This window comes from Polistes dominula, unplaced genomic scaffold (assembly GCF_049000335.1).
Source record: "Polistes dominula isolate Pdom_NZ unplaced genomic scaffold, Pdom_raw_medaka contig_28, whole genome shotgun sequence".
Taxonomy (NCBI): domain Eukaryota; kingdom Metazoa; phylum Arthropoda; class Insecta; order Hymenoptera; family Vespidae; genus Polistes; species Polistes dominula.
In genome coordinates, this window is record NW_028300879.1 from 5,037,218 (window position 1) to 5,059,743 (window position 22,526).

The following is a 22,526-nucleotide window of genomic DNA, read 5'->3' on the forward strand; positions in this document are numbered from 1 at the left end:
TAAAGTGACAATAATAATGATTTTCAAAATCATTTTTAAAAAAAGGGTTTGTATAAAATATTTGTGCATTAAAATACGAAGAAACTTATTCCCCAACCAAATATACAATCAATAATAATAATAATAATAATAATAATAATAAAGATATTAGTGGTCAAATTTGTAATAGTTGAAAGATAAGGTGTTCAATAATAATGGTTGTGGTTGTGGTTCTGGTGGTGAGTAATAATGGTGGTGGTAGTAATGGTTGAAAGTCATTGAGAATAGAGGTTAGGATGGATATTGGAAAAAGTTCCAGGATATATTTATACCATGGAATTGCGAATAGTAAGACCCATATATAAAACGATAAGAATACCTGGAATAGTACTCGAATCCCCTCTCTATTTTTTTATTTTATCTATCCTATGTACTTCTCTTAGGTTAGAGTCTGGTAATTGGACTTGGTGGTAGGGGGTGGTAGCCATGTTCGAAATATCTCTGCGTATTTGGCACGTGAAGTTAGTCGTATCTCCTATTATTTCTTTCTTTTCTTTTTTTTTTTTTAAATTCGATTTTTGTTTTATCTGTTTTTTTTTCTTTTTTTCTTTTATTTTTACCTAGAATAAAATCCCCCAATTCACAAGCTTCAAAGATGTAAAAAAAAAAAAAAAGAAAAATTACTGGGCACGTTTCGTTCACATTGAATTTTCATTGCAATACATTTTTTCCTTTGATTAAAAATTTATACAACACTTATTACCAAAAATTTGTCGATCAATTTTTTCTTCTTTTTCCTCTTCTGATTCTTGTTGTTGTTGTTGTTGTTGTTCTTCTTCTTCTTCCTCTTCTTGTTCTACTTCTTTTTCTTTTCTAAGAGAATTTTTATTTGTTTTTTTTTTTTCTATTACGTGTATGAGATAATATACACGTATATTGTAATTAAATATTTGATTGATTGATTAAAATTTATGACGTAGTTTGAAAATAAAAAATAAAACTCAAAAACAACATTTTCACATATTTTATCAATCGTCAAACAAATTTTTTTTATAATAACTATCTCAAAATAATAATAAAATAAATCGTATAATCTTACTGTATATATACATACATGTATATTGATTCTAACCTATAATTTAATTACAAAATTAACATGAGAAAAAATTTCTATTTTAATAATAATAAAATAAATCATTAAATTAATTGTTCAAAATGTCAGGAAAGTTCTTGGTTTTAATGGATATAAAAAAAAATTATTTTTTAAATAAAATATTAATCATTGATAAATAATTAAAAAAAAAAAAGAAACATACTATTTTAAATAATATAAAAGTATTAATAATTCAATAAAATCCTATTAACATGTGTATGATAAAAATGAAAATTATTATTATATATGTAAATATATGTATATATATATAGATATATAAAATCATTATATTATATATTTTTTTTTTATTATTATTATTTTCTTTATTTTTCTATATCAATCATATCATTTACCTTCGCGTAATGCTTTGAAAAATAAATAACAATCGCACGGGTGTGTGTCGTACAAATGTGAATTACTTTATTCAAATGTATTCGCTTGACATGTTAATGGTTTGTATTTGTTTTTTTTTTTTTTATATCGTTTTATAAGTTTTTCTTATTATTATTTTTCGGTTTTTTTTTTGTTTTTTTGTAATTTTTTACTTTTTTTTTTTTTTTTTTTTTTTTTTTATTTATCGGATACAGAACAAAAAGCGCCGCTTTTGCCAAAAATGTTTTTTTCGGTCGAGAAATATCGTTATCACTATCACTCACACACACATACACATACACATACACACATTCACACACAAACACACAACTCACGTATACATTATTCTGTCTGTGTGTTTTCTTTCTTTCTCTCTCTCTCTCACTCGCGTACGGAACATACGACATACAAACATACATAAACACATTTACACAAACATTAACACCAATACCAACACACACACATTCGATCTGTTTCTCTCTTTTTCTGTCTGTTTAAAAAACTCGACCATGTTTTTTTTTCCTTGTATTTTTTTTTTGTTTTACAGTCATGCGATATTTATTTTTCCCCCCTTCCACCTTTCACCTGCACGAACCAATTTTTTTGTTTTCTTTCAAAATTTCTTTTTTCTTTGTTTTTGTCTTTTTCTTTTTCTTTTTCTTCTTCTTCTCTCCCCCCCCCCCACCTTTTTTCCTTTTGCTCATCTCGCACACAATCAAACGCACGTTTGTTTTTTTCTTTCCCTTACTTTTTTTTTTTGTTTTCTCTTTTTCTTTTCTTGTGTTAATTTTACGTTCTTATTCTCTCTCACAGTTTTTTTTTTTTTTTAACCTCTCTCTTTATTTTATTCATTTTGTTTTTCCATCCCTTTTTCTTTTTTTATTTTAGTTAGGGAAAGAGGAGAAGATTTGGGGAGCGGGGCAGGGGTTGTTTCTTTGCACATACCGAGAACGAATTCGCGAGTTGTTCTTTTTTTCTTTTTTATTATTATTATTATTATTATTATTATTATTATTATTTTCGTACAACTTACTCCCTTGCTCATGTCTTCTTTCTACCCTTTTTTATATGTTTTTTATTTTATTTTTTTATTTCTCTTTTCTTTCCCCCATTTAAAAGATGAACTCCAAGTTTCTTTTTTTTAACTCCCCTTTCGTTTTTACAGTTCTCCATTTCTATTTGTTTGTTTAGGGTTATTCCTTTTTTTTTTCTTTTTTCCTTTTTAATTTTTTTCTCGTTTCTCATTGAAAAAATAATGTGATAAAAATAATATCTTGTAATAAAATAGAAAATATAATAATATAGGAACTATAGTGTACATGTGTGCAGAATGTTATCAGAATTATCACGTTCATATTTACTAACACATTAATTAACCCCTTAAGGCAGAATTTTTTTTTTTTTTTTTGAAAAAAAACCGGCCAAAAAAAATCCATTTTTTTTTATGTAAAAAAAACACAATTTAGAACATTGTCTTGGCAAAATAAATTTAAAAAACAATACAAAATTAATCAAAATTTTTACAGTAGCATAGAATGCAACGCCACACGAGTTAACTCGAGCCAGCAACTTAAGGGATTAATTTATTAATAATAATAATAATAATAATAGTAATAGGTAGTACGATAATCGTCATTATTTTTATTACGATTAATTTAATTATTTAAATAATGAAAAAAATTATAAACTATCTTTCTAACGAAAAGAAGAAATTGAACGTCGATAAAATATATTTTGATTTTTGTTTTTATTAATCCTTTGAGTGTTATGGACGCATATACGCGTTTAATAAAAATTACTAACCTTATTGTTCGAAGCATATATGTGTTTGTTAATATTAATATAAAATAAAATTTATAATGTTTATATTAATTAATTAAATTCTATTCATAAAAACAAAAACTTTAATTATTGAATATAATTTATTATTAGAATCTGGTTAATAATAAACTATTTTGTTTGGACAAAAACATTTTAGGTAAAACTATTCTACACTCAAAGGGTAAAATCGCGCTAATGAGGACGGTACGATATACCAACTAATAAAAAAATAAATAAAAAAAAATGAAAAAAAAAAAACATAAAACAGATGAAACTACGAACTCATATTTTTCCTTCCTCTTTGTTTTTCTTTTATTTTTTTTTCTACGTGCAAATTATTATTTAAAAAAAAAAAAGAAAATAGTTCCATTGATAACATTGTTAAAAATAAAATAACTAAATGACAATTAGATTTAAATAATTAATAATAATCGATGTGATTTGTTAAATTATTTTTTTTTTGTTTTCTTCTTTTTCGTATATTTTTATTTCAATTTTTTTTTCTGTTTCGTTATCATTGTTCATCATTTTTGTTTTTTTGTTTTTTGGTACCTTTCCATTCAAGGATTTGAGATTCAACCATTTTCCTTCTAATTGGGTGCAAATGAAAAAAAAAAATATAGTAAGGAATAAAGAGAGAATAGAAATGAAACTAAAAAATAGAAATAGAAAAAAAGAGAAAAAGAGGGGAGAGATGTGTGTGTATTGAATTGAAAAGAAAGAAAATAATAACACCACGACGAATACTTAATTAAAGTATTATTTTGTATATCGAGACAACATTTTGATCATGTAGTGTAATAGTAAAATGGAATAAAATTAAATTAAATTAAATTAAATTAATATTAAAAAAAAAAAAAAAAAAAAACGCTTCTATTACAAATATTCCACCTTCTATCAAATAAAGAAAATACAAAGTAAATTATGTGAGACAATAATAATAATAATACATAATAATAATAATAATAATAATACATAATAATAATAATAATAATAATAATAATAATGATAATAATATTAATAAAAATAATAATAATAATTATAATAATTATAATAATAATAATAATAATAATAATAATAATAATAATAATAATAATAATAATAATAATAATAATAATAATAATAATAATAATAATATAAATACGATTACATATCACAATTTTTCTCATAGATTTTTCATTTTTATAAATCAGACGCATAAATTTTGTTTAAAATTAAAGCTAACGAAAAATACTTCAATTAACATATTTCTTTTGCTTAAAGTTTTTTTTTCTTGTTTTTTATTCTTTTTTTTTTTTTATTATACTCTTTCTTATCCTTTCGGTTACGATACTACTTTACAACGTAGTCTTAATGTTATTGTATTTTATTCATTGTTTGCTCGTTTTTTTCTTTATTTCTTTTCTTTTTTTAAACGCGACAAAAAAGAAATATAAGGGAAGATTATTGTTAAATATAAAACAAACAAACAAACAAAAAACAATAAAATATAACGTAAATCGTAACTGAAAGGTCTACGTAAAAAAAATTACATCTTACGCAATAATTAATTACAATAATAATTAATAATAATAATAATAATAATAAACTTAATAATTTTAATACAATAATAAAAAACAATATATATATGTGTATATATATATATAAATTTGTACAACCACAAATTACACCCCATATTGATTACAATGTAGAAATGTTTACATCTTTAAGTGCCATGACCGTGAAAAAAAAGAAAATAATAATAAATTCCCTTCTATAAGGAAAATACTTCAACCATCATTATTCTATTCGAACATTAAATAGTAATAATAATAATAATAATAATAATATTAATGATAATTATATTAAAATTATAATAATAATAAAACGCTTTACATAAACTGCATAAAACAGCAGTAGGAATCGATGAAACGTATGAACAAGTTTCGACAATTTTTTTTTTTTATATTCTTGCGTTCGATGTACGAAAAAAAAATTAAGTCGATCGCAAGAGAGAAAAACCAAAAATTAAAAAAAAAAAAAAAACAACACATAAATGATTAAACTGCTTCGCAAAAGAAAAAAGAAAAAATTCCAACCCCCCTTTCGATCGTAAAACTTTTTTTTTGTTTTCTCTTTCTCTAAAAAATATATTCGTAAAAATATTTTTTTATTTTCTTTTTTTTTCAGATGCGTCCCCCTTTCGTTTACGATCATTTTTTTTTTTATTTTCTTTTTTTTTTCTTGCGAAGCTTTGAATAATTAAGTACACGTGTGCCCGACGATTAAAAAAAAAAAAAAAACAGGAAAATCAAAATTGTAAAAGGAAAAACCAGAAAAAAGAAAATAGTTAAACGAAAAAGTGATAAATTGAAAATCAGAAAATCATCGAGGATAAAAACTGCAATTTGAAAATAATAATAAAAAAAAAAAAAGAACTTTATAATTTAAACAAAATTTTTTCGAAGGATGAAAATACTATTCGAAAAATATATATTTTTTTTTCTTTTTTTTTCTTCTGTTTTAAACGTCGTTTTTCTCTTCTTTCCCTTTCCCTTATATGCTTCGACCTTAGATACAAATAAAATGATAATAATAAAAAAAAAAAAAAACTAATTATTATATAATGATAAGAAAAAATGAATATATACAAATGTAAAATTAAAAGAAAAAAAAAAACAATGAAATGGATGGTTCGATAAGGAACAACCCTCTTTTCCCGTACGATTTAATTTGTAATCTTCATTTTTCAACCCCCCCCCCTTTTCTTTCTCTCTCATTGTCATTCTCTTTTTCTTTCTCTTTTTCTTTCTTTTTTACCCAGTTTAATAATAATAATAATAAAAAAAGAAACAACAAACCCTGTCCCGGTCAGTCATCGTGAAATTTGTTACAAAAAAAAAAAAACGAAATATTTTTTTAAATACTCGTAGTCGACAAAAAAAATACAAACAACGTACTCCACCCCTCTCCTCCCCTTACTTTCGTGCGTTAATATTCTTCATCTTCATCTTCATCATCTTCATCTTTATCTTCATCTTCTTCTCCTTATTATTATTATTATTATACTAAAATTGTAAGTAATAGTAGTTGTGTAGTAGTTAGCGTAGTAATAGTAATAGTAAATAGTAGTAGTTTTTTTATGAAGGAGAAGAGAAGTATACTGAAACACAGCTTAACTTTTCTTACTCTTTCTTTCTTTCTTCCTTTCTCTTTCTTTCTTTCTTTCTTTCTTTCTTTATGAATCATTCAAGAAAATATATTTCCAACCGAAACTTAAATACGGTCGAAAATTATATCAAATTTCAATGTTTCTTCTTCATTTATCTCTTTTCTTGCTTCCTTTAGTACTTCCACTACATCTCTGTCTCTTTCTCATTCTTATTCTGTTTCTCTTCCTCTCTTGCAAACACAGCACACACACATACACATACACAAACAAACGCAACAGACGAACGAACACACTCATACACATACAACTAATTCTCATTAACTATTTAATTACATATACACTTTACTCTCATTCATCATCATCATCATCATCACCATCATCAAAAAGACATCAGTCGTACGCTTATCCTTTTTCCTCTCTTTCATCACTTGCGTAATTAACATTTTTACTTAACAAATAATAATAATAATAATAATCATCATCATCATAATCATAATCATAATCACATAATCATAATAATAATGAGACAATAATAATAATTATTATTATTATTATTATTATTATAATAACGATGACAATGATAATGATTGTGATTATAATGATGAAGTTGACAATGATTGACGATTGTATTTGTAATTAATGACAATGATATTAATAATAATAATAATAATAATAATAATAATAATAGGTATATATATATATAATACATAATAATTGATATAGTGTCGCGACTGAAAAAATAGAAAAGAAGAAAAAAAAGAAAAATGCTATAATATATATTCGGGCTTATTTTTGTCCTCATCATCATCACTTAGGATAAATTGTGTACTAAAATTACTTCTTTCGGATTTGACGCCGATCATTCGAATAAATATATTTATCGCACTTAAATATATTAGCGTTGACTACTTCAAAAGCGAAATACTCGTTTTATTTTTATTTTTTATTTTGTTATTTTGTTAGGGGTATTCGGATACGTGGGTTTGAAAAATGTCTCCTTTATATATATATAATTATTTTTTTTTTTCTTATATATATATACAATACAATTAATCAAAGAACTTCTCTCATTTTTGTTTAAAATGTCTCTGCATTGCTCTGATCTGATCTGCGTTATATGTGTGTGTGTGTGTGTGTTTGTGTGTTTGTGCAACGTGTATGATTATGTGTGTACATATGTGTCATTTTTCTTTTTATGGTGAAAACGTGTAAGCGTGTCAATGTGTTTTTTGTGTGTAAAAGGGTAGTTTAATTTCTTTTCTTTTTTTTTTTTTTGTGTGTATGTCTCTTTTTAACCTTTTCGTTAGATATTAATACCACGCGTAATTATAAACGCCATATATGCAGCTTAAGCTTACGCTCATCTCAATCCTTCAACAACCCTTTTTTAACTCTTTCACCCTTCATTCTCAATCCTCCTTTTTCCTGTCCATTTTCTTATCTTGTCATCGTTCTGTCTCTCTCTCTTTCTCTCTCTCTCTCTCTCTCTCTCTCTCTCTCTCTCTCTCTTACTTTCTCTCACACTTTTTCTATTTTATTTTTCAATAAGTTTTTTTGTTTTTTTTTTGATCCATTCGTATACTTTCTTGCTCATATCCCTTCCCTTCTTCTTCCTTTCTCCCCCACTCCACCCACTTTCTTCTCTTTCTTTAATGTACTTGTTTTTTTTTCTTTTTTTTTTTTATCATTATTTTCTTATCATCCTTTCCTTTCCTTTTCTTTCTTTCCTTTCTTTATCTGTTTTTCTTGTTTTTCTCTTTTTTTTTTTTCGTTTTCTTCTAATACCGTAAGTGTCAGAAACAAGAGATTTTACATAAAAATGCAGTTTATTTATTTATCGCGAAGGTATTGCGTTAAAAAAATTGTAAAGATTTCTTATTCGAACATGTTTCTTTTTTTTTTTCTTTTTTTCGTGACAATCTCTCATTTTCTGCGATTACAACACACGTTCGTCAATAAAAATATATATATATGTATGTATGCATATAGAATTTGTTATTATTGGTGGGTATTATCATTATTATTATAATATTATAATTATTATTATTATTATTATTATTTTAATTTTTTTTTTAACTTTAATTATCTCGTATTTTTATATGTTTGTTTGTTTCTTTGTTCTTTTTTTTTTATTCACGTGTATTTCGTTTAATTGAATCCAATTTAGATCAATTTCAACCGATAATAAATTGAAGTGAAATTTCCTATAATCCTAGTTTCTATAATCCTTTAATAACTTAATAAAAGACAATTAGAAGAATGTAAGAAGACAAATGTCATAGATAAATGTGTGTATGCGTGTGTGTGTGTTATAATTAATTATAAACAATCAATTAAAATTAAACAATACTTTTTATAAACTTCTCGTTGATATTTTATTAAGTGTACCAAAAAGGAAAAAAAAAGATATAAAAGATTCTTCAATTTTGTTTTGTGTCAACCAACAAAAAATTTAAAATATATATATACATATATATACTTGGGTCAATTGAAAAAAAGTTTTTTGAGTCTAATATAAAAATAAGTTTGTAGAAAAAAAAAATGAAAGTTTTTAATCCACTATTATCATATATATATATGATGTATATATATATATACAAAATTAACAATTTGTAAAATAATAATACAAATGTATAAATAATAACCTTCGGTTTAGTTTCTTTTTCTTTTTTTTTTTCTTCTAAACATGATTAGTCGGTTTTTTAATATATATATCATACATAATATACTATATAATATAGTACATACTAAATATATGAATCGTTTATTATAAAAATCGTGTAAACCAATTTGTGAAAAATATTACATGTAATTTTCAAATTATTATAGTTAAATAATAAAACATAACAATTATATATATATATATATATATATACGTATTAGTTCATTAAATATGAAATGTCTGATTTCGAGATGAAAATAATCCGAGTAATCAGACATTTCATAGTTAATAACCTAATATTTTTTTTATAATTGAAATTTTTACTAAAATGTGAACTTCAATAAAGTAATTTCATAAAGATTCAATAATAAATAATAATAATAATAATAATAATAATAATAATAATAATAATAATAATAATAGTACATACTATACGTGATTATAGGTCGAATTATAGTTGTGAGCCTAACGTAGAAAAAATATTTCTTGTTTCTTTTTTTCTCTCTCAATCAAATTCACTTTTATTTTTTCAAAATAAAAGTTATATTATATATATATTTGTTTTTTTTTCTTTTTCTTTTATTTTTTTTTTGTCAAAGGCTCCGAATATTTCGACCAATCTTCCTCGTATAATACGCAAACTTAAATTAAAAAGTTGTTGTTGTTGTTTTTATATGTTTGTTTTTTGTTTGTTTGTTTGTTTGTTTGTTTGTTTTGTATTCGCAAAAGTTTTGGAATAAAAAATAAACAAAAATTTTTATAGATTAGTTATAATAACAATTGATCGAATAGTCGTATGAAAATTTGATCACCAAATAAAAAAAATTGATGTTCAAATTCCTGAAAGAGGGATCGTGTTCTCCAATCATATTGCAAAAATATGAGTAATTAAAAGTCTATTTTTGTACAATGAATCTAATAGAAAATATCAATTTGAACAATTTGTGTGAACGACAAAAATGAAAACAAAAAAAAGAAATAAAATAAGATGAATATACAACAATGCAAAAATGAATAATAATCATTTGTTTAAACTTATTTGAAAGAAACCGACTTTTGTATCACCCTGTATAATATATATATACATATATATTATAATAGATTAGAAACGAAAAAAAAAAAAGAAGAAAAAAAAACAAACTTAAACGAAAGTGTTTTTGTTTGAAAGACAAAATTCATTTTCTTTTTTTCTTTTTTTTTCTCTTTAGAAATACCCTCCATCTTAAAATACATAAGATTATAAATATAAAGGAACGACGACATATTTTTTTTATCATCGATCTTTCGAATGACTAGATGAAAATTAATTAATTCATTTTTTGTTTTTGTTATTTTATGTTTGTTTGTGTTTTCTTTCGTATCCTCCTTTGCACTTAACCCCCTCTACCCTCACCTAATTTACTTATCGTGTGTTCGTAATACACACAAAACTTGACTTATTATTTCTTTTTTCCTTCAAACATGTCGCAGAGTTAAAAAAAAAAAAAAGAGATCGTCCATTTTTGTTCGAATAAGAAACCCTTAAAGTTCTCTCTCTCTCTCTCTCTCTATCTCTTTCTTTCTCTCTCTTTTCTACCCTTTTATTTTTGATCAAAGGGGTAGCAATGAGATACCCTATTACCTAAATATGCTATTTAGTAACTAGGCAAATTCGAATATGAAATACCATTTTTTTTTCTCCTCTTACTACACCTTACCCCCTTAAATCCCTACCTCCCCCCCCCGGCACCCTTATCCATTTGTTATGGTTTTTTTTTTTCGTATTTGACGCTCATACAAATTGCATAATAATTTACATATATACAACACATAATTTTAAATGCATTTTAAAAAGAGATTAGGTGTGTGATTTTTTTTTTTCCTTATCCTTAAATCCTTATCTTTTATCCTTATTCATTATCCTTAATCTTTCTACCACACTTTTTCATTCACGTTCCTTTCTTACTTTGTATTTTATTTCTTTCTCTCTTTCTCACTCTCTCTTTCTCTCTCTCTTTCTCTCTCTCTTTCTCTCTCTTTCCATATGTGTGTGTTTTCATTTTCAGTTTGTTTTCCTTTTCATGTGTGTTAATTAATATTAAATCCTTAAAATATCGAGTGAAAGGAGCACAGAGCGTTTTTTTTTTTTTTTTTTTTAGCAAACGAAATTTACTCGGTGAAAGATAAACAACCGAGATATGTTTTATCTGTTTTTTTTCCCCTCATCTTAACGCATTTTATATGTAAAGAAGTTGTCAAAGAAGAATAAAAAATTATTCTCCTTTATTCCTTCAATCCCCTTCCTTTCTTCCTTAACCCCCTCCCCTCCCCTCCCCCAAGCCCCCGTCATTAAAATGATAATAGTAGTAGTGTGGTGTGTTTAACGATAATATGTAATAATGGTAATACAATTACTATTAGATAATAGGATGATAAGATATTACAAATTATTATCGCAGACGATAAATCGCGATATTAAAAACGCGAAACGGAAATGCATCTTTCCAAGAATTATATTTTACTTTTCTTCATCTTCATCTTCATCTTCATCTTCATCTTCTTTATCTTCTACTTCATTTTCTGTTTCTTATTGTTTACATATACATATGTAATTTATGTAAGTATGTAAATATGTATTAATAATTAATGCTTTCAGGAATGGCAAGTATGTACTTGTATTTTTTTTTGCATCTTCATCTTCTTCTTCCACCCTTTTTTTTATCTTTCTCTCTCTTTCTCTCTTTCTTTCTTTCTTTCTTTCTTTCTTTCTTTCTTCCTTTCTCTTACACTCACACTGTCATTCTATTTCTTTTTTTCACTTTCTCTCTTTCTCATGTTCACACTTTCTCTCACACATACTTTCTTTCTTTCTCATCATTCTCTTTCTCACTATTTTTTTTTCTTTTTTTTTTTTCTTTTTAACCTTTTCTTTTCTTTCCTTCTCTTTCTCTCTTTCTTTATTTATACCCCCTTCATTGAATATAATTAATTGATTTTGTTATTTTTCATGAATATACAGAAGAGATTATTTTTTCCTTTCGTATCATTTTTTTGGGATTTTTTTTTTTTTTATCTTTTCTTTTCTTTTGTTTTCTTTTTCTTTCTATTTAAGTTTTTGGACCTTGCTTTCTCGTAAACCGTGTAGTTTTATTTAATAGCCAGAAATTTGTTGTAATTCTTTATCTTTCATTATTTTAATGTTTGTTGATTTTCATTTCTATTATAATATTTTGTTTCAAAAGTATAACTTTGTAATGCAATATATATATATATATATGCTCATAAACCGAACGATCGACTTTTGCATGTAATTTTTTTGTAACGTGTGTTGTATGATTTGTTTGTTTTTGTTGATTTGTTTGTTTTTGTTGATTTGTTTTTTTTTTCTAATTGTAATAATGTTAATTTGTAATTTGTTTTAACTGTCACCCACAATATTATTATGGTTTTTTTTTTAATTTTCAACCATCGAACACCCAATCAGAAATGGACATAATTGTAAGTGTAACAGCGAGATTTAAAAACTGCACTGTGTAGGTAGTAATATAGCTAGGTAACCGGTTTCCAATGCCCAGCGAAGTATGGCTTGTCAAATGATGCTTACTATTGTGTGATATTTCTGTAACACATCACTCTGATATACATAGTGTATATATGGATCTCAGGCAATGGATCAGTTTTGTTTTTTTATATATATATATATATACATATATACGTATATATGTTTTTATATATATTTATATATATATATATATACATATATATAGATTTATATATATATATATTTATGTGACGATATAAAAAGTTAGTGAATTAGGCCTTTTTCAAAGTAACGCCATTTATTATAAATTCAACGGATTTCATTTGCACTAGTGGTAAAAAAACTCTGTTGTTAAAGAGAGCACACGTTGTACTCTACTTTATAGACGGAGTTATGATTTAAATACATTAACCGTAATCAACGGTGTGACTGTAACAAAGAACTGTACATTTATCGTCATATATCTCTCTATTGCATTTATATTATTATTGTATAATAAAAACCTCTTGTTGTGTGTATTTGTGTCTTGGTTGGTTGTAATTGTTGTTGTTGTTATACGATTAAAATGTAAGGCCATTTTAAAAGAAAAATTTAACTAATTACTACGCGATCTTATGGTTATCATCCTGTAAAATATACACGAATAAATTCTAAAATTGTATAAAAAGGACTGAAATCTCGGTTGTATTGAAAAACACTTGTTCAAGGCGCTTCGTCAATTTTTTTTTCTCTTTTTTTTCCTTTTTTTTTTTTTTTTTTTTAATTATATATTACTGTTTTGTTAAGAACGCGAATTTGGAATTTATATTGTTATCTTTTTTCTTTGCTTTACTTTTCTTCTTGTTCTTTTCTTTTCTTTTTTTGTTATTTTTTTTTGTCCGTTATTTTTTCTTTTCTCTTTAAATAAAAACTTGAAATGAAAGCCTGCGTCTGATCCAATGCCTGACAATTGGCGAATGTAACTCTGCTTGGCAAATGTATAACAATATTTATAATATGATATGCAACATTTATAATCTAATCTTATTTCGGTACTAATTGTTAGTTTATGCTGGGCATCCATTTGTATTGTAAACAAAAGTTTCGAATGTACATTCGCAGTACATTTAACTTGTAAAAAAACATTGCAATCACTTACCAATGTAATAACAGATAATAAAAACCGTTTGTATAATATTGGTAATATGTGTTTTAGTCGCAGTCGTTGCAACTTTCCGGTACTATTGTAAAATTGTTGTATGTAAATATATTATAATAATATATAGCTGCATCTGTTTAGTAATTTGATTGTATGTGAGGTAAGGAGCCTGTCATTTGAACAGTACGATTTATTTAAAATAACGAATTTAAGTAATATTAATTGTCGAGTTATTTCTTAAAATCGTTATTTTAAATAATCGTACTTATGGAACTATTGTCATCTGTAAAATATAATATAAAAGATCCTGAGTTGTACTGTGTGGTACTATGGCTATGGAATTGTGTAGCAGAAGTCTATGCTGGCTTATTTCTGTCATAATTATAATTCATTAAAAAATACTTTAACAACGTCGAATGAAAGAAAGATAAAAGATACCTCTGTATTGTTTTTTTTCTGTTTTTTTTTTTTTTTTTTTTTTTTTTTTTTTAAACCTACTAAATAAAGAAAGAAAGAAACAAGAAAACAACCATTACGTAAACTCAAAAATGTAAATCTGTGTATATACAAAAATAAGATAAAAAGAAAAGGAAAGATATAATAATACCATAAACGCGTAAATCACCAATAAACATGCATTATCAACAAATTTCAAATATACGCATGATAATGATATTATTCGTGAATTTACTTTCATATATATATATATATATATATATATATATATATATATATATATATATACGTATAAAGAAAAATCCTACCTTCGAATTACCTAATCCACAAAAGATATTTCCAAAATAATTCCTAATAATACTGATGCGTGACTCGTCGAAATTCAAGATTTATATTCCACGAGTATTTTAAAATTATATAAATTTAAGTATAAAGAGACTAATAAAAAAAAAAAAAAAAAGAAATTAGTTATATACATGTGTATATATAAAAACAAAACTAAACAAAAAAAAAAAAAAAAAAAAAAGAAAATCTTCTACAAAGTTCATGCGAGAAAAAAACCAGCACAAACAATGCCCCCTTATTATATATTGTTTAATTCAATCTGCTGCATAGTTGCGATCACGGTTTGTTGATAACTGTTAATAATAAATATTATTACTCTGTTGAGAGCTGTCGATTGGCTGTATATTGCAATGTATGCATGTGAAAAATATATCATGTACGAGCTATGTCATTGCACATTGCGCTGCAATAATAAAGTAAATATAATTCTCTGTAAGAATATAATATTGTTGTAAATATCTGTAGTCTGTATAACACTGTATAGCATTAAATAAAACAACAAGTATCCGGCTGCAGAATTATCAGTACGAGGTGGGATGGCTGCTCCACCTACGGCATATTTTTTAGTCATTTCCCCCTTATTAACGTTCATCATCTTTATATGATGAATAGGCACGGGATATTATATGTAAACTAGTCTCCCAAACCTATGTACACGGTTTAATAATCGTATCGATGATAGTCGAGTTAGATACGACCTATATAAACTTTTCATTTACGCACAGAAATAAAAGTGTAATGCGGTTAAACGTTGCGCATTCGATGACAACGCACTTTCGTTTAGTATTGCAATTCCGTACGTCATTTTTTAAATAATTTCGAATTACGTATTACACCCGTGCCTCATCTTGCACAGTAGTTAGTTTCTGATCACCTAAATACAGAATCAGCCTTGTATCGTAACGTTATTTCTATCTATACTTGTCGATCAACTGTAAAGATACGTTTCCTATTGAATCACAAGTTCACTAAATAATAAATTTTAACTTGACTTCATCTCGCTTCTTCTCTATATATCACAAAATGATACTGGGAAATACAATAAAAATAAATAAAAACCTATACATTAGTTATACGAAGCATCGAACTGCAATATTCCGCTCGCAAAATGCTTCGTATCACCAATTTGAGCAACCTCTACGGAATAAGAATTATCCCCGGCCTGTGCCTGGTAAGCTCTCAGCTTTGGTTCTACGGCATTACCACTTCCGCTCCCCCCGGTATCTTCCACGGGAAGACGAGAGAGCGGAGCAGAAGCGGTCAAGAGCACTTTGTTATCCACCTGAGCTTGCGTTTGAGCCTGAATTTGAGCCTGTGTTTGAGCCTGAACTTGTGTCTGTGTTTGAGCCTGAGCTCCACCCTGAACCTGTGCTTGACCGCCCTGTCCTTGAACCTGAACTTTAACCTGATGATGGTAGATTTCCTCCTGACGTTGCCTGTCCGCCACACTGAGTTCGTGGAAACTGACCAGGTGACGCTTGAGGTACAGCTTGGTCTTGAAGGGCTTGTTACATAGAGGGCATGTGACACTCTGAGGGTTGTGGATGAGGCGCATGTGCTGCCGCAGGTTGGACAAGTTACTGTACATGCGGTTGCACACAGGACAGGGGCGTGGGTCCAGCGAGTGCAGTTTACGCAGGTCAGCTGCAACACACACACAACTTGCTCTAACCGGTAGCAGCCCACAGCATAACACGTTACCATAGCATAGCACCACGCTTTATTCACACCATGAATAATATCAAAATGATACCACCCACCACAGGACAGCAACAACCAGCAAAAACCCTATTTAGCACTACCCAAATTTGCTGCCTGCACGGTACATGTATAATGTAAATCCTGCAAGATAGCAACTTGCAAGGATATAATGAATCGAATCATAGATAACATAACGATATTGTGGTAAGGGAAAACACATAGTTTGAAAACAATGGTAAGCATGGATCAGCGAATAATGATAATCCGTTAGGAATAATGGTCTTGGCCTTGTGAACTGTTTCATGGTATGGTGGACTCGTGCATGTTACACAGAAAATCAGACTTTTTATATGCATTAATACTGTTAACCATTAAATGAGTTATAAATCTATCTCGATAATCGTAATAAAGATTATTTTTATCTCGTTTTTAATCAATGATAATGGAAACTTTAATTGAATTTATTATTTTCGCGACAAATAAAAATTGGACGATATAACTACAATAGAGAGTAGTGCTCTTGCACAATCAAAATATCTTAGTATAACTCTGTGCGTGTATTTTAACTAGTTATCAAATAATCATTGCATTTTCTTTAAGAAAACTCAATGCAGAAATATATAGTGCACGAAACGAAAGGTATATAAAAGTAATTTATCATTTCAAATCAAAGCAATATGTACATAGCACATTTATATAACCGACCGAGATCGTAAATATGATCTTTATATCATTAGTAAACAAGAAAGCAAATGATGCTGGTGATAGCAAGATGGTTCTCGTTGACGAAGTTACTGGAGCATTAAATTTAACAAGAAGCACTTACTCGTCAGAGTCTGAATGCAGCGTTAAAGGTGTAGTACTAATATATAATGTATATACGCATATATACGCGATGCATATATACGCGCGTGAAAGCATGAGAACAAAAAAATTATGAAGCTTATTGGGATGGGTATTTTTAATTATGTACACGCAGGACATTGTTGTTAATGGTATTCGGGCTATATCGGTAACGTTCATACAATACAGCTGATTAACTGCAAACTGCACTCTGTGGACTTTGGGCCTATTTTAGCCTCTGAGTGTCAAATGTCTCCTACCACCTACCAAGACCTACCGAGCTACACACGAGCTTACCATTTCAAACGATCAAGATTCCTTTCTCCTTCCTTGCTTCTACTCTCATTATACAGTTCTGATGTAATGGCTAGGTTGTTGCTGTTTGTAATGGTGCTCGCACTACCAAAAAAGTATAAATCATAGACTCACCTTGCTGCTCTTGATTCAGCTCATTGTTCCCATGTGAAGGTCCAGGCATGCCACCTTCCATACTGGTTCCTAAAACAAATCTATCTTATAATATTTTCCTTTTCATTTCTTTACTTTTTCAATGAATTCCTTATTTATTTACAACATAAACAACAACAGTGACAATAAAATTTATACCTTGAAAAGATGGTGGATATGTCGGTAATACTTCCATACCACCATCCAAACTAAGGAAACCACCAGGTATCGCGTTAACTTCTTGTTTTGATGAGCAATCATCATCACTGCCATATTCAGGTAGTTCTACTTTTGGCTAAAATGATAATATATGTATAGGACGTAAGATATTACGAGAAAAATAATTCAATTTAATGAAAAATAACAAGTATCAATAATTACCTCCACAATATCAATATCCTTATAACAGTCAAGCTGAACTTGCGGCTCTATGAGCGGTCGTGAGAGAGGTGTACTGCTAGCGCAAGGCGTCACAGTAGGTATTGGACTAGAGATTTGAGGTGAATCACTTCTTTTACACAGCCTTTTTAATGGTGGAGGGCTCGATGGTGGTGGAGTTTTACTGCGCTCATCGTCCAAGCTCGGTGAGATCAGACCACGGCCATTTGATGCGTGAACATTATTCGTCTTCAAGTGCTAAATATTTTAATATAAGATTTAAATTATAGATACACTTTTGTCCTTTTTAAATATAACCAAATACTATCACATTATAATAATATACCTTTTCGTTGTTGTGCTGACTACTTTGAGAGTCGGTGAGACCACGGATTTGTAGAGATTCAGCTGTACGCAGAAAAGTAGGCAATTCAGCTTGTGAAATGTTTACTTCACCGGCGTACATGAACTCCAGCAGTGATTGTAGATGTTCAAATTCCACATCCCGCATAAAAATTATCGGATGTTTGCAAGGATTGGTCTAGAAAAAATCAACCATATAACTAAATTGTTACCAACATTATTTTCTTCTTCTAGTAGGTATACAATATCTTAATAGCGACTGAAAATATTTCAAATATGCTTTATCATAAATATTAATAGTCATGCCTTAGATAGGAGGAAAGTTATATGTTAAATATTTTAATATTCTTTTATTTTATATTTGCATGCCTTATAAAAAGAAAAAATCAATAATAGCAATAATAATAATAATAATAATAAAAATAATAATAATAATAATAATTTCGTTCTTTCATATCTCGTATAAAAGCAATTAATTAAAACAAACAGAAAAGCGTGAACCTAATTAATTTTCAATAATTGTAAAGGAAATTAAACGAGGACAGAAAAAAAAATTCCCACTTGTAATTAAATATTTGCATATATACGCGGGCGTGCAGTATATTTGGTAGTTAATCAGTTAATTGTGCGTGAAAAGAGAAAATGAAAAGGAAGAGAGGAGAAGAGAGGAATGAGATAGAGCGAGAGAGAGAGAGAGAAAAAAAAATAAAAGAAAAATAACAAAAGGACATCTGCATCGGCATCGCATACGTTCTGCACATAGTGCGTTATGATGATGGCTACAAATTCGAGAGCTGAAAACGTGTCGGGGAGATAAGAAATAAAGAGAGAGAGAAAGAGAGAGAGAGAGAGAGAGAGAGAGAAAAAAGCGGCTGGGACACGTCGCGCAAATAGGTATTGTGTAATTTTGGAATTATTAACGGTCGGACGAAGCGACTAAAATGCATATTACGTGCGCATACGAGCGGAGCAGCGGCGGCACATATAGAAAGATGAAAAAGAGAGATGGGAGATGAGAGAAGGTGGGAGGAAGAGAGAGACAGAAAGATAGAAGGAGGAATCGAAAACGTGTGTTAGGAAGAAGAGGAAAAGGAGGGGAAGGGGAGGGGGAGTAGCGTGCATGCGAGAGAGAGAGAGAGAGTGAGTGAGAGAGAGAGGGGAAAGAAGCAGGTAAGCGAGAGAGAGAGATGGAAGAGGGGTTGCGGGGGTGAAGGAAGGAGGAGGGGATAAGGAAGAAAAGTAGGGTGGGGAGCGGGAAGAAACGGTTTTCTAACCTTGAACAACTCCTTGAAGTAAGGGCTGCAAGCGGATAGGACGACCTTGTGAGCCTGAAGTCGCCTGCCATCGCAGGCGAAGGTAACGTCGACGAAGTCTTCATCATCTCGCAACGCCTCGAACTGGCTCGTGATGTTCGCCTGAAAGTTGTTCCACCGCAAGCAAAACTGCTGCTGGCTATCCGTCATTCTCTATTTCACTCGACTCCCTCAACAACACCTGTGATCACACATCGAGGGAAGGTTGTGGGTAACTTAGTGTACCGTACGGCTATCTAAACTTAACTCTCTCATTACTGTAAAAATGTAAAATGTAAAAAGTGAATCGATGACTGAAGAGGAAACGTACGATATAAATAATGACAATCGATATCCAGGTTGCCATCCGCGAGGGAGAAAATTCTCTAGCGTGGAGCCGCGCATACGCCGCCACTTTTCCCATTGCCGCAAGGACGTATTCGTGTATCTATGTGCTATGTATCTATGTGTATATGCATATATATAGATATATGTATGTATGTAATTTAGATGTATGCTAACAGAAACGTTTCATCGTCGTGTGTTTCTCTCGCGTCATTCACACACCACTACGTTACCCACCGACGATTACGAATATGTTATAACGTCGACGACGACGATGACACGACGACTACCACTACCACTACCATTACTGCACTCACACGCAAGCGCATCACGCGGAATAACACTATCAAAAACCTTTCACGATTGTGTAGTAGCAATCGAACATAGCATGTAATGGTTTGGTGGTGGTAGTGATGGCGGTGAGGGAGATGTATGATGGTGTAGGAGGAGCGTGCGCGTCCAACCACCCAATCCTCTACAACACTACAAACGCATAACCCCCAGAGGAAAAAAAGAATACTTATTCTATGGTTTATTCGTACGGATTAACGAGGAACGACCGACAGCGCCGGCTCTATTTCGCGCCATGTTTGCATTGCCGAATTTCCGTTAGGACCAATGATTTCTCCTCCTCTCTTGCTATTACCAACGTCGAATACTAAAATATCTCTAAACGACTATTTTATTTTACATGACAACATATCCTAATAAAAACCAGATCGTATATCTTAACTTTCTACGATATTAAGTAAATTCGATTAAAATCTTAACACAAATTTCGAATGACCTAACCTAAATATAAATAAAATATATCGACGATACAAATGACTCGAATATCCTGCGTATCTTATTTATTTATTATATATTTTGTTATAAATATATAAATTAAAAATGATCTCTTACGTATAAATGTAACATGAGTTAGTAAAAGAAAGACTATGCAACATACATGACACTCTACCCATCATAAAAATTCCTACCACTCACGCGAATGGATGCATCGTGCAACGATCCAGGATTGGCCCGAACAGGACCAATCAGCGTAAGCTAATATCAACTTGCAATATAGAAAAGCACGAATAGGCTCATAGTAAGCGCGGAAAGAGTGTTCGTCGGCTGTTATTTAAAATAAATTCGAACTTATACGTGAATCCGAGTGCAGCGCCATGAACAAATGAAAGAAAGAAAAGGAAACCCGCTAAGAAGATCTTTTTCGCGGTGCGATAGAAATGATCCTATATTTAACGCGAGTTTTTAATTCATTGTCAGCCGTGCAGTTAACATTACCCTCTCCTACTGTCGAGAAAACACGAGCTATTTTTTCTTCTTCTTTCTCTTGTCTCACATAGAAACACACGAGTAAAGTTTGTTCGTGTCAGAAGAAGTAAGAAAAATAACAAGAGGAAAAAGAAGAAGAAACGTCCAATGTAGTGACTAAACTTGTCCTTCTCTTTATAAATACATATATATATATACACACATACAAGTTATACATATATACGGCCATATATACGTGTTCGTCGTCTCTTGTTACGCGAGTGCGCGAGTCGTGCTGTCGGTTGGAGAGTTTGATAATAAAAGTCTGATGGCAGTCGTGTGACGGTGCATCTCGGGTGATTTTATCCCGACTATCAACAAATCTTTCATTCCTGACGAGAATGTACGAATACAGGGAAAAGTGCAAGGTGATTTAGTGTTATCTATATCTACATATACATTATATATATGAATTGTGTATGTGTGTGTGAATTTGCGTGGGTGGTTGATACGCGTATGTATGTGTGAGAGAAAGAAAAGGACATGGACCGAGTCTATTCTCTCGTCCTTCCATGATCCTTTTCTTTAACCCTAATAAAACGATTCTTTACCTAGACATTTAACCTAACCTATCTATCTATCTGTCTGTCTATCTGTCTATTTCTTTCTTTTATTCTTGTTGGCTTGTATCAGTCAATCCTTGGAAAATTAAAATAAGATCAACGACCATGTAAGTGTTTTCAGAAAATCAATGTTAGACAAGTAACGACACAACTATCGGTTTCGAGGAAGAACGAACGAACGTGTGTGTGTCAGAGAGAGAGAAAGAATATCGCGCTGCAGTTTTAACCTAATTTTGTAGTTCGTATGGAGACGCAAGGAACTCCAATCGATAGATTTAAAGGAGCAGAGTGACACAAACGACCTCGATCCTACCGACCACTAGGATTATTCCAACGTCCTTCTCCTACCCCGGTAATTTAGTGACATTTTTTTAATTTTATCTTTTCACAAGACAGATATTTTTAAACTTCTAATTGAAATATTAATTTTAAACGTGATCAACGCGATCCTACTCCATACCCACTTATTATTACATTCGCACGCGACTTTGATTCATGCCAACAAACAGCTGATCTAATCTTTTTACCGATCGTTCGTTTCATCATTTTCGTATCTTTCTCTTATCCCTACTCCTTATTTCTTTTTTTTCTTCCAATTTTTATTTTCATATACGATTGATATCAAGATTACAAGTATACACTTGTCGGGAGAACTTTCCTGTCGATTCTTTCAATGATAT

The 22,526-nt window shown here is 29.3% G+C and overlaps 1 protein-coding gene across 4 annotated transcripts in view; it reads right to left on the reverse strand.

The window, feature by feature from the left end:
- The window catches only part of LOC107066912 (uncharacterized), a 92,488-nt gene extending 70,837 nt beyond the window's left edge, over window positions 1–21,651 (reverse strand). For 3 of the 4 annotated variants that reach the window (XM_089172246.1, XM_015321965.2, XM_015321964.2), the window contains exons 1-5: window positions 19,604–21,651; window positions 18,313–18,507; window positions 17,970–18,224; window positions 17,748–17,883; window positions 17,571–17,639 (exon numbers count right to left, since the gene is read on the reverse strand). In XM_089172246.1, coding sequence (XP_089028372.1) covers window positions 17,571–17,639; window positions 17,748–17,883; window positions 17,970–18,224; window positions 18,313–18,507; window positions 19,604–19,792 — 844 coding nt within the window. In that variant the 5' untranslated portion in view covers window positions 19,793–21,651. Of the gene's footprint in view, window positions 1–1,875; window positions 16,242–17,570; window positions 17,640–17,747; window positions 17,884–17,969; window positions 18,225–18,312; window positions 18,508–19,603 lie in introns of those variants that run through there. The other variant, XM_015321963.2, reaches the window with a different exon arrangement.
- Window positions 21,652–22,526: the final 875 nt, after the last annotated feature.